The sequence below is a fragment of the Radiomyces spectabilis genome (assembly GCF_025331425.1).
Source record: "Radiomyces spectabilis strain NRRL 2753 chromosome Unknown BYT42scaffold_8, whole genome shotgun sequence".
Taxonomy (NCBI): domain Eukaryota; kingdom Fungi; phylum Mucoromycota; class Mucoromycetes; order Mucorales; family Radiomycetaceae; genus Radiomyces; species Radiomyces spectabilis.
This window is the reverse complement of record NW_026251933.1, coordinates 821,319-833,456: the sequence shown is the minus strand read 5'-3', so window position 1 is coordinate 833,456 and position 12,138 is coordinate 821,319. Positions and strand designations below refer to the sequence as shown.

The window sequence follows — 12,138 nt, the reverse complement described above, 5'->3', positions numbered from 1 at the left end:
TAAGGGATTTCAGTGTCCGATTCAGGAAAAAAGAAAATAATAAAAAAAAGAAAAAAAACATGGTTGTTTTTTTGATAGAGCGACAGTCAATCGTCGATCGGAGGAGTATGAAGCGGAAGGGCAAAGTCAAGAAAGAACATGGCCAATGACATACCGGTTATGCGGGGTCGATCGGGATGAAACAGACAACTGAGTTCGGGTTGCTAAACTGTCCAATGGGGGCAACGGTTGCCAGACAGAGTTGGACGTCCGACTTATTTCAAAAAAGGTCCATTTCCATCTCCCGCCGTAAGTTTTTTTGTTTTTTTTTTTTTGCGCCGCTCCAAGATTGAATGAATCCCATTCGTACTAGTGTAACGTAACACGGCTAATTTAAAGAGGTTTGAAGCTAAAGAAGAGCATGACATGTAAGGGGGTTTTTTTGATGGCGTGGGTATCTCTTTTTCTACGATTGTTGTGTGGGATAAAATGAAAAATGAGGTATAATACTGGGGAAACAAGTAGTTCATTGAGATTCAAACAATGGATTTCCATGGTGTGTCATTTTGAAATAGAGGTGTAAAAAAGGTTATCACACCATCGTTTGAGATCTGGCTTTTTTGTCTAAATGTTCCTTTTTTCCAATTCCGGGCCCGTAGTTCGTACTACGTTGTGTCACTTTCAAGGCCCTTTTTTTGCTGATGAATATATAAGTCCAAACTTGTCTTTTCCAACTAATTCTTCTCTTCTTTGGCGTTTTTATTTTTTATTTTTTTCTCTTCGCTCTCTACTTCTTATCTTTCACTTTTTTTTTCTTTTTCCACGCGTTTCGTGGGTCTTTTTTCATCCTTCCTCATCTTTTGTCTGGCACAAGCAAACTTTTCGAAAGAATCACAATTGTTGTTTGCGTGAAAGAAAAAACCGATTTCATATCAAGCAACTTATCTCTCTACTATTTCATTTTCTCTCCATCTTTGTTATCATTTGTAGTCTTCTTTTGACATTTGGTTTTTGATTAAGCCGTCTAAACGATTGACTGACCTAAGTTTCATTACTCTTTTTTTTTTCTGTTGTATTTCCGGTTCTTCTTTTCCCTTTTTCTTTTTCCCCTCCTCTCCAAATCAGATACAAGTTTTTATTATCATGCCTGTGTCTATTGAATATAACTCGCTTCGTCGCATGAGCACAATCACCGTGCCTAAACAAGATATTAACTTTGAGTAAGTTGTCTCCTTTCTGTTTTATTTTGGGTCTTTGTTTTGACATCTTTCCAATGTCAAAAAAAAAGCAGAGCTCAAAATAAATTCACAAGGATTTATGTTTTGTTGTCAATAAGGATCACTTTTTTTTTCTCAATGACTCACCATGGTTTGGTTCCTTCTTTTCTCTCTCTCCTCTCACAGCGCGTACGATTTTCAATTGTGTCAACCTCAGAACGATATCAAAAACGCCTTTGAATCGCGTGAATTGGAAGCTACCTTTTGCCGTGATTTTGCCTGCTGCGGTTTAGTCCTGGATGATCTTCACGATCTTTTGCAGCACTATGAAGAGTGCCATGTCCGGTTAGAAGACGATGATGGTAGCTTGTACGATGAATCGGAATACTGGACTCCTTCGTCATCGACCGCATCCTCTGTGAGTGGCGGATCCACCCCTGGTAGCCCAAATTTGAGCATTGACACCAGTCTGTCTTCGTTGGGTTCGGCCGTGTCTCCTGGTCCTTCCACACCTGTCATGACAGAAGAAATCAGTACCCTCAAGAAAAAGGCCGCGGCTTATCTGTCTGATTTGTACAACTCCTCCGCTCCGGCCAGTCCCACCGGTCTTGCCACACCTTCCTCATATGTTTCGGGTCCGCTGTCGCCTCCTTTGGAAGAAGATGGAGAAGACGAGCTGCTTTTGGCCAAGAAACCGACCACCAAGAAACGATCGTTTGGTCAAATGTCCAACAGCAGCACCTCACCGAGCCATGCCTTGGAACTCTTGACTCAATCGGCGGTCAAAAAGTTGGCCTTGGCCACTGGCGATTTGCCTACACCTATTTTGACAGATGAAGACTTTCTGGCCCAAGCCGGGGCTTTGCTGGCTTCAGCCAACGCGAATGCTGCGGCGGATAAACCATACAAGTGTCCTGTCCCCGGTTGCGATAAGGCTTACAAAAATCCCAATGGTCTAAAGTATCATAATCAGCATGGTCACTGCAATCTGGTCACGGATGAAAACGAAAACATGGCTTCCAAACCTTATCAATGCACGATAGGTGATTGTGGCAAGCGATACAAGAATTTGAATGGTCTGAAATACCATATCGAGCATTCTCACATGGCTGCGCTGAACCATACTTTGGCCACTATCGGTTCGTCATTTTTCCAGCAACAACAACAACAAGCGGCATTATCTGCGTTGACATCGCCTACCGAGTTTTCCCCGGAAGCGTCGCCTATCTTGCCTTCAGCTGCTTTGCCTTGTCTTTTCTAAACAGAAGAAAAAAGACCTCTCAACCTTCTCCTACTCCTCCTCCTCCACCTCTCCAATTGCATATTCATGTTTCACTTTCTTCCTTTTTCTTTCATCTCCCTTTTTTCTTCATTATTCATTTGATTTTCCTTCTGGTGCTCCGACAGAAGAAGCCGTGTTTCTCCTTTATCTCATCTCACTGGATATATTGGAACTGGAAAAAGCACTCTCACACAAGCTCGCATATTTTATTTTATTTTTTTCTCTTTTTCTCATTTCCACCATTTCCATTTGTTTCACGAATATTCTCTCTCTCTCTCTCTCACACACACACTCAATCTCTCTATTTCTCTCTGTCAATCCTAAACTTCTTTGATGAGGTTTTCACATGAAAATTGACAACAGCAACAAAGAAAAACAAAAAGCTATTATTTTCTTATTTCTTCTTTTATCATCCCCTTTTTTGTATGTAAATATCCGCTCTGGCGATAGTGTCCTTTGCAAGTGTTGTTCCAAGAACAAGAAAAAAAATGATTCATCAAACTTTGTGGTGGTGATGTCTTTTTCGCTAAACATTTCCTTTTCCTTTTTATAAATATTCTTCCAAATGTAGTAGTTTCGTTTATCATATTTTTTATTCTTATTTTCACTCATCCATGATTATCATTAAAGGAACAATTGCTAATAAATACGTGTAACTTTAACCACTGTATGTCCAAATAGAGTTAAAATGAGGTATAGACGATGGAAACGAATGAATCAAACCATGGTTGGTGGCAAGGCTTTTTTTGGGGGGTGATCAGATCACAGGGGGATTTCGTTGGGTGCGACACAATATTACAAACAACTCCCCCTTGCCGCTTATATTTTTTTGTATATTCAATCACTCAATCACCGACCTGGGTGCCATGCCGCTTTTGTTATTTACAAGTCCGCGGGGTTTGGCTTGCTCTTCAATTCTGAGCCTTCCATCCTGGCTCAGCTTCCCTTTTTTAGGCCTTCTATACGGAGTACGAAAAACCTTTTGAAATCGGCTGTATGTCTGCAAGCTTTTGAGATAACGACGCAAGAGAGCTGTTGGAAAAATACAGGGATAAAAACCAATTCAAAGTTTTGTATGTATTCCACAGTTTAGAAACAAACGTTTACGAATCTCCTGACCATTGCCGTCAGTTTATGCAGCGAATGTCTTGCCACATTGACCGGCCTGGTCCTGAACTCCCGCGCAATATGGAAAATCCTTTGCCATACGCTGCGGGGGGAAGTTTGCAAGTCATATACAGAAGAGCACGAACCAGAGCGCGAAACCATGTGCTTGCACTATTTCGGATCGTACAGCAGCAAGAATATTGCGGCCAAGCGGTAGATGCTCCGGGATCGGGGAAAACGGTCAATCCATCGTCGCCAACAAGTATAACACGACAAAAATGTGTCCTTACTGTGTGCATCATAATTGAACATATCATCGCTATCGCCGAAACCGTAAGCTTGGGCGCGCATCAAAGTTGGTCGTTCACTGCCGAAATCTCGCATTGCCCGGCAAGGCCATTGATTCTACGACAGGGAGTCGTCTTACAAACGATAGTGTCGACACTCTTCAACAAGGCCTTTTCGTTTACAGTCACCGTTGATGGACAGGCGTTGCCAGAATACCGACGGTCCAATCAAAACACGAGATATAAACTCACAACAACAATCTCAAAATACGCTTCGGACCGAGTATGGTCATTGAGTGTCACCGGCCGACACGGATAAAGCAACTTCTTTTTTCTATCTCCGTTGCGTGTATAATAGACCGGTCGGTTTGGAATTCCTAATTTTTTTTCGTTTTAGCACGGTTTTCTTTCTTTAGATTTTCATGAGTAGGTGGCTTGTTCCGACATTGACAGCATTGACAGCTTCCTCGTGTTGCGTGGTTCAGTTGGTGCTGAATGTATTCTCAATTTCGTGTGCCGGATTCGCCGTTTTTACACCCTATCGGTCTCTTTTGACGGCCTGGACGCTGATCTCGGTCTCTTTCATTTTATGGAAACGTGGTGGACGGTCATACTCCGACGTGATCGCGTTGCTCGTTGTGGTGTGTCTGTTGATCAGTCCAGAAATCGTTGAATTCACCAACCGGCATTCCCGCTCGACAATGGACATTCCAGGCACCTTCTACCTCGTTGGAGTAAAAGGCATTAGCTGTATGGCTTGTGCAAATCGCATCAAAAATACCGTGGATAGCCTTGATTGGGTAGACTCCGTCAGTGTGTTCTTTGAAAATAATTCAGTGGTGGTACAAACCGCTCATCCGTACGCTTACCGTTTATTGCCAGAGATGATCCAATCCATCGAACCACTCAAATACCAAGCCGTCATTCTAAATTCATGGTAAAACGACATCGATCCAAGATCGACAGGCAATTATAAGAAAAAAGGGAGCCTTCTTAACCGTGCATCATCATCATCTCAACGAATGGGTGTGCCCTTGTTGCCTCCATCGTTGTCTGTAACACGCTTTATTACGCTGTGCAACCTTGAATAGAAGGATTTTCGCCCCTAAATTATATTGACCAACCTTTTTTTTTTCTGCCCAACCTTTTTTTTTCTCTTTGTTGCTTTCTTTCTTGAGTGTATTCACCACTCTTCCTTTCCTCTCCTTAAATACAAACGACCTTCCTCAGCGGATCTTTTACCCGTTCTATTTCTTCTTTATCTTTTCTCCCGTTCTCTCATTCTTTTCTTCGTTTTTTTTTTTTTTTTGCGCTCACCGGTCTTTCATTTCATTTCTCATTTTCCTATTACTTTGCGTCGTTAACACAAGATGAACAATGAGTCACCATCCTTGGCCTTCATTCTAATGTCAATTGCAGCCGTGATGGGACCGTCACTGGCTGTGCCGTTACCTCTGGACGCTCACATCAAGCGAGCCGAGCCAAGTGAACCCTCCGACGGTGCTGGTTCAGGTAGGCTTTTATTTCGTTGTTCTAATACTGTTCAACGGCACGTTGACAGATCTATTGCCTGTTTGATTTTGCCATGGATACATATAATTAAACAAGGTTTAAATCATTGGCTCTTTGTTTTCTCATTGAGTTTGCCTTGGCCAAGTTTCCTTGAACCCCACTTCCCCGTTCAAACCACGAAAATACATAGGCACATGCTAATTTGATTATATTACTATTATTATTAATTCAAAGAAGATAAAGACAAAGACAAAAACAAAGAACCACCCAAACAACATAAAAACGAGGAGTCTAAACCAGTCGACGATCCCAAGGTTTCGAATAAACCGACTTCCACGGAGAAAAAGACAGAACCGACTTCGAAATCGACAACAAAGAAAGAAAGCTCGGCCAGTCCGACGCACGAAGGTTCCAAAAAACCGTCGGAATCGAATACACAGCCAACGAGCAATCATCATCCATCCAAAGCTTCTACTACTTCGCCCAGTTCCTCCAATGCTTCCAAAGACAAATCGGTCGCCACTCCATCGTCGAGTTCTCCATCCTCATCTTCATCGTCGTCGTCGGAATCTCCTGCAATCATTCCCCCTCCCAATAACTCCATGGACCAACCTACTAATGGCTTGCCCACTCAAAGCTCCGTAGACGCTGATAAAGCTGAAGCCAACCCCAGTTCCGGTCCCTCGGGTGGCGCCATTGGCGGGATTGTGGCTGCGGTCATTATTGCTGTCGCCGGTTTGGCCGCCTTTGTCGTTCTTCGTCGTAAAAAACGAGCAAAGGCACTTCGAGCACGCATGTCCAGTAAGCCGGATCCGTTCACCATGGGTTTCGGAAGCCATGATCCTCCGCCGATCCATGATAACCCCTTCCCGCCTCACACGGCCTATACCGCTAGCATGACCACGCCTCTGCCCCAAACAGCCCCGCAACTTCAATTCTCAGCTCCACCGACGGAACCCATGTCCTCCGCAACGGCCATGCCTCCAGTCGCCTCGGTTCCCATGACGGCGGTTACCGGTGTAGGTGGGGCCGCTGCTACGGCTGCTACGGCTACCGGTGCTATGGTGGCCGCTCAGCAACCGCCAGCGCAAGCGACTCAGCCCGGTTCGCTTGGTGTGTTTACTGTCATTTCCACGTACACACCTACGCTCAGTGATGAGGTTGATATTCAACCGGGAGATCAAGTAGAAGTGCTCGTAGAATACGATGACGGTTGGTGTCAAGGTATTAACCTATCGCGGGGTCACGTTAAAGGTGTTTTCCCCAAGCACTGTGTAGACTATGCAACCACTCCTTCCCACAATGCCCCTCCACCCAACGATGAAGCCGACCGCATGAAACGAGTCAGCTCTATGTACATGGCTACCACTACCATCCCCACCAACTAAAAATTTCCTTTTTTTTTTTTTCTTCCCTTCGATAAATATACTATCAATAATAAACTTTTTTGCGTATATGAGATAACCCTCCCCCCAAAAAAAGAAAAGAAAGGAAAACAGTCCATCAGTATCAACAGAGAAAAGAAACATAGGAAGCATATGCAGCTGATTCAGATACAGACGTTGGACAATGACAAGAGACGGCAAAAAGGACATTGGCATCTGGCCTGGCGGATCGCGAGTGGGTTTTGTTGAAGCACTGTAGCAAACGGTGCTTCTTTGCCTTGGTTTTGTGTGAACCCCGTGAAGGAGATCATGATCGATGGATGTGACATCAGACTACCACTTTCATGAAAATCTCTGATCAATGGATAAAAAAAGTCTTGATTGGCAAAAAAGAAGCAAGGGATACATGGCATGCACTCCTTTTGAAGAAATCAGACACCTGACTTTCCTAATCAGGTAATCATTCATTGTGCATTTTCGTTTATTCTTTGTTTTTTTTCCGCTTCAGCTGTCTCCATTGCTGTTATTCCCAGTCATGCTGTTTTTCATTTACCCAACAAACCTTTTTTTTCGGCATTGGCCATTGTGTGTATGAGTGTTGAATGATGAATTTGTTTTTTCTTGTATGTGAACCTGTGTACCTGAAAGGCAACAGGTGATGGATCACTGGATTTGGGAAATAAAGGAACAAGCAATCCAAGGATTAACTGATGCACTGTATGGTTATTGAATAAGGACAGCTTGAGAAGAAAAGAGGAATGAAAGAAAGCAAAAAAAAAAAAAAAGGAGCAAGTGCACTGATTTCGCCACACACACAGTTTGTGTGATTAGATCAAATAAAGGCTCCATGAATCCCGCGCCCTCTTTCTCTTTTTTTTTGAATCTTTTTTGTCATTCCATTTTCTTTAGTCATTCTAGTGAATCGTATCATGTTCAATCATTTGCCTGATGAAATAGTATTACATGTATTGAACTATTCCCAGACAGATCTCGTCACTTTGTGTTCCCTTGCTACAGTTTCCAGGCGGTTTCGCCGTCTTGTATGTAGTATTTTGCAATGCACCGTGTTACCGGCTATTCATCTGACAACCTCCATGGACCAAGAAGGTCACGGGTGTGCAACAGGGTCCTATTATTTTTCTCACCTTGATCCAGTCTCATTACAAACTACCTTTACAGTGGCCACGCTTTCCCCACGCAGGTATGTCTGTGACAGCAGTATGCAAGCGCCCAGGTTGCGGCGACTTGCCATGATCGATACACGGTCGAACCCCACGTGGTCTTTACGGTGTTCAGCAGACACCCGACCATGCCGTGATAATGATGATGGTGATGATAAAGATAAGAAGCGTCGGTTAGAAATCGTCAAAGCATGGGTAACACGATCCACCAGGGGTCGGTCGTCCCTACGACCTCCCCATTCGGAAAATTCAGTTTGGTTCCCTTGTCAGCCACTCAAGCTAAAAAAACCGGGTGTTCAGGTTTTGCACGTATCTCAGCGATCGTTGCTAAAACGGGAAGCCCAATGGAGTTTTGTCTATCATGTTGGTCTGATGGATACAAAGTGGCGGTGTGATCAGCCACCACCACCATCACCACGACCAGCGGCAACGAGCCGCGAACGACTCACCGCGCAGTACATTATTCCACTTTCAATTATAATCAACTTGACGGTGCTATCTCAAATGCAGCACCCACCACAGGCTGCACCACGAACCCAACGGATCTTGCAGTGGGTCAGCGCCCAATGGCCCGTCATTCAACGTCCGAGACCTTGCTCATGATCGGAGTATAAAAATTATCCAAGGATAGGCTATGCTAACCGATTTTGGTAACGATCACTTTCTCAATAAAAAACGACAACGGCCCGCTTTCTCTTTTAGCTGGTTTTCTTTATTGAATCACACCCTGTCCATGGCATCTTTGACCCGAAATTTCAGAAGATTGTCCAATTCAGAGGGTGATGATGTCGCATTGTTGGAAACCGATCATCGACGATTGGCCCAGTCCGATAGCAGTGACAGCAGCAGCACCGATGAGGAGATCCTTGACGGCTTGCTATCTAAAGTAGGCTATGGCCGTTTCCAGAAAAAGCTATTGGTAAGCTTGCCCCACTACCCACGTCAAGTGGCTATTTTCGTCAGACCCTTTTTTTTCCCCTCCTCCTCCGTGTGTGTTTTGTAAAGAGAGACAGACTGTTAATTGTTGATTGATTGATATAAACGATCCTATAAAAAAAAGATTCTATGCGGATTTGGTTGGTTAGCAGATAATGTAAGTTACTCCAAATAAATTCACTCATACATGATGATTTTTGGAAATGCTAAAAAGTGGAATACTTAGATGTGGCTTCAGGTACGCACGATCATTCTTTGTCAAAGCTCCATCACTCTTCTCTTGTCAAAAGAGTGATGGTCGGTATATTCTCTGCCATCCGGTATTCACCAACTCAATATGCTTTTTTTTCCGGTCCTAATTTAGGCTGTCGCTATCACGCTACCCCGCGTTCAACGTAAGTAGACCGATTTCCTTTTTTATCACGGGAGGGGGGCATATCTATGCAGGCAAAAAAAGCAAGTTCCAGTTGCGATGAAAGGGATGGTGGGATCCTGAGTGGTGGGTCCCATGTGCTGGGCCCAGGTACTGGATACGGGTGGGCAGGAAACTGATGAGTGAGGACCATGTTCTTTTAGGGCATTTCGATGTGTCGAATCAGTGGATCGGGATCTTGTGTAGTGCTCTGTTCACGGGCATGACGTTTGGGTCGTTCTTCTGGGGTACCTACTCGGATTCACGCGGACGAAAGATTCCCTACACAATGACACTGCTTATCACTTCTTTCTTTGGTATCTTGTCCAGCTTTGCTTTCAGCTTCTGGAGTTTATGTGTGTTGTTGTTCTTTCTGGGATTTGGCGTAGGCGGAAATATGCCCACCGATGGTAAGTCAATCACCTTGAGGTTGCATGTTGGACAAGTCTGATTTGATAAATTATATAGGCGCTCTGTACCTTGAATTTCTTCCAAAAGAGTATCACTATTTATTGACCTTCATGTCGGTGTTCTTTTCATTTGGCGCCGTATTGGCCTCTGTTCTGGGGTACATTATTTTGCCGTCCACGAGTTGCCCTGAACCTTCCATCACCGATCCCAATCCGGCCTGTGATGTAGCGACTCAAAATATTGGATGGCGTATTCTATTATTCAGTGTGGCCGTCATTACCATGCTAATGCTGGCCGCTCGGTCTTTATGGCTCAAACTACCGGAAACCCCGAAATACTTGCTCAGCAAAGACCGCATCAATGAAACCATCATTGTGCTGCAAGATATTGCTCGCATCAACGGAGAGACCGTCAGCATTGATCGTTCCGATCTTCCCAATGGGGTGCAGCGAGATAAATCACGCTTACCACCGACAGAGGCTGCCGAAGAAGAGGCGTTCCTGCAAGTGCCACATGCCGAAGGAGGCGAAGAAGGGTTGACTCATCCTCAGCACCGACGATGGTCGTCCGAATATCAAAATGGTGGCTACAACGACCATGAACCTGAAGACGATGATGCGGTCACGGATAAAATGTTATCAGAACTCTACGATACACGGTCAAGGAACAGTCTGGCCATCCTGTTTTCACCGAAATGGCGTCGTACCATTATTTTGGTCTGGTGTATTTGGACGTTTACTTCGGTCGCGTTTACCATGTTCAACGTGCTTCTTCCCAAATACCTCGAAACGCTCGGGTTTGAAGGCGAAGCGGCTCCTACCCTCAAAGACGTCTATTGGGAATACATGATTTATTCCTTGGCTGGTGTTCCAGGCTCTGTGGTAAGTGCCTAAAACAGACAAAGGAAACAGAGAGAAGCATAGAATTCTGATTGACACGAAAAAAAAAAAAAAATTAGATGGCTTCGTACATGATTGAAACACGACTTGGACGTAAAGGCACCATGGCATTATCGGCGTTTGGATCATCATTATCACTAATGATTTTCTCCGCCATTGAATCACGTGTGACCATGCTACTCTCGTCTTCGGCGGTGTCATTCTTGGCGACCTTGCTGTATGCGGTTATTTATGGGTATACACCTGAAGTATTTGACACGTCTGTGCGGGGCACAGCGGTTGGTTCTGCTTCGGGTTTGGGACGAGTGGCAGGAATCGTGAGTCCCGTCATTTCGGGCATTCTGCTCACCATTCGACCTGTATTACCCTTATACGTCAGCGTGGTCGGGTTCAGTATCGTCGGTATTTGCATCTTATTGCTCCCTTACGAAACCCGAGGCAGACCACAAGAAGACTAAAGAGAAAAAAAGACTTTCTCTTTTTTACCATCCTATTGGTGTGTCATCCGACGACGAACGACCCAATTATCCCATTCCTTCTCTATTTCCAGACATGTTGCGTTGTTCGCTACTTTTTCTCGTTTTTCTCTGTCAATATATAGCTTGCATTTGTTGTTTCCTTTGGCTTTGTTTTCATACACTCTGTCTCTATCTCAATAGACCGTTTTCTCTCACTTTTTCGCATGCTCCATCTACTTCTCCTCCTCCTCCTTCCTATATTCGTTATTGTACTTTCTCTCTTTTCCTTTGATATTTTTTTTCAGTAAAATAATAACACTCACAGGCGATTGGGGTTGGTTTTCCCCCTCTCAGCAGACAGTCAAATCTATTTATTGTTGGTTTTATGAATCCATCCAAGTTTTCGTAGTCTTTTCACCAGTGCAGGTGTAATGGCAGCTGTCAATGATAGTCGGAAAGGTAAAAGCAACGTCTTATGGATACCGTAAGCGATAACGAATAAAGATGTGAAGGATGGTTTCTCTGCGGTCGTCCCTGGTTCGAAAGGTTTATGTTCTAATCCAATCCAGCTTTTCACCTTGTAAAAGACCCAATCTTCCATCTGCTTGACACGATCGGCGCCCTTGACACTGATAACCGCCATGGTTAAACTGAGGTCCACTGCGCTCAGCGCCAGATACACCCCCAGTCCAACAGCTCCATATTTTTTCATGAATCCTTTAATCTTTCCCTTTGCGGAAGTCGAACCTGATTCGTTCGTTGTGCTGTAGTATCGAGAGATTATCAGATATCGAGACGGAGGTGACCTCAACAGCAGATTACGGGTGTAAGGAGTAGAAATTCGTTGCACTGGCTTGTCATAATAACGCAGACATCGAATCAACGGTGTATTTAATCTACAGCGAGGTAAAGAGCGCAGCATAGGAAAATGAAAGGTGATAAAGAAAGGGAAGAGAAATGAAGAGAAAACTAACTGCAGGGTTTCAGTGGCTCTCAGAAAAAGGGAAAGCATGACAGCACAGCAAAATTCAAAGACAGCACAAGGATGTGATTTGTTCGGAAGCGGTGAAAA

General features: G+C 44.2%; 7 protein-coding genes across 7 annotated transcripts; 6 read left to right on the top strand and 1 right to left on the bottom strand.

Annotated features, from left to right (window-relative positions):
- The first annotated feature begins 354 nt into the window (after window positions 1–354).
- On the top strand, window positions 355–1,135 carry BYT42DRAFT_378349 (uncharacterized protein). Its single transcript, XM_051563299.1, has 2 exons — window positions 355–407; window positions 639–1,135. Exons 1-2 carry the CDS (start codon window positions 401–403, stop codon window positions 992–994), a joined length of 363 nt encoding a protein of 120 aa, XP_051422335.1. The 5' UTR covers window positions 355–400; the 3' UTR covers window positions 995–1,135.
- BYT42DRAFT_534437 (uncharacterized protein) lies at window positions 734–2,457 on the top strand (the record flags this gene model as incomplete). Its single annotated transcript, XM_051565455.1, has 4 exons — window positions 734–1,199; window positions 1,383–1,618; window positions 1,721–1,838; window positions 1,932–2,457. Exons 1-4 carry the CDS (start codon window positions 1,123–1,125, stop codon window positions 2,455–2,457), a joined length of 957 nt encoding a protein of 318 aa, XP_051422334.1. The 5' UTR covers window positions 734–1,122.
- An 871-nt stretch (window positions 2,458–3,328) lies between these two features.
- BYT42DRAFT_378298 (uncharacterized protein) lies at window positions 3,329–4,301 on the top strand. The gene is made up of 2 exons (XM_051563298.1): window positions 3,329–3,551; window positions 3,610–4,301. Exon 2 carries the CDS (start codon window positions 3,613–3,615, stop codon window positions 4,189–4,191), a length of 579 nt encoding a protein of 192 aa, XP_051422333.1. The 5' UTR covers window positions 3,329–3,551; window positions 3,610–3,612; the 3' UTR covers window positions 4,192–4,301.
- A 2,174-nt stretch (window positions 4,302–6,475) lies between these two features.
- BYT42DRAFT_486752 (uncharacterized protein) lies at window positions 6,476–6,745 on the top strand (the record flags this gene model as incomplete). Its single annotated transcript, XM_051563761.1, has 1 exon — window positions 6,476–6,745. A coding segment is annotated over one exon (270 nt), but the record flags the coding sequence as incomplete, so codon positions are not given.
- Window positions 6,746–7,667: 922 nt separating this feature from the next.
- On the top strand, window positions 7,668–8,637 carry BYT42DRAFT_573760 (uncharacterized protein). The gene has a single exon (XM_051568763.1). The coding sequence runs from the start codon at window positions 7,699–7,701 to the stop codon at window positions 8,551–8,553; it is 855 nt and encodes a 284-aa protein (XP_051422331.1). The 5' UTR covers window positions 7,668–7,698; the 3' UTR covers window positions 8,554–8,637.
- BYT42DRAFT_573757 (major facilitator superfamily domain-containing protein) lies at window positions 8,638–11,426 on the top strand. Its single transcript, XM_051568762.1, has 6 exons — window positions 8,638–9,043; window positions 9,113–9,124; window positions 9,251–9,281; window positions 9,463–9,708; window positions 9,767–10,590; window positions 10,668–11,426. The coding sequence occupies exons 2-6, from the start codon at window positions 9,113–9,115 to the stop codon at window positions 11,064–11,066; spliced, it is 1,512 nt and encodes a 503-aa protein (XP_051422330.1). The 5' UTR covers window positions 8,638–9,043; the 3' UTR covers window positions 11,067–11,426.
- Window positions 11,427–12,015, bottom strand: BYT42DRAFT_573755 (uncharacterized protein). The gene has a single exon (XM_051568761.1). It carries the CDS (start codon window positions 11,986–11,988, stop codon window positions 11,434–11,436), a length of 555 nt encoding a protein of 184 aa, XP_051422329.1. The 5' UTR covers window positions 11,989–12,015; the 3' UTR covers window positions 11,427–11,433.
- Window positions 12,016–12,138: the final 123 nt, after the last annotated feature.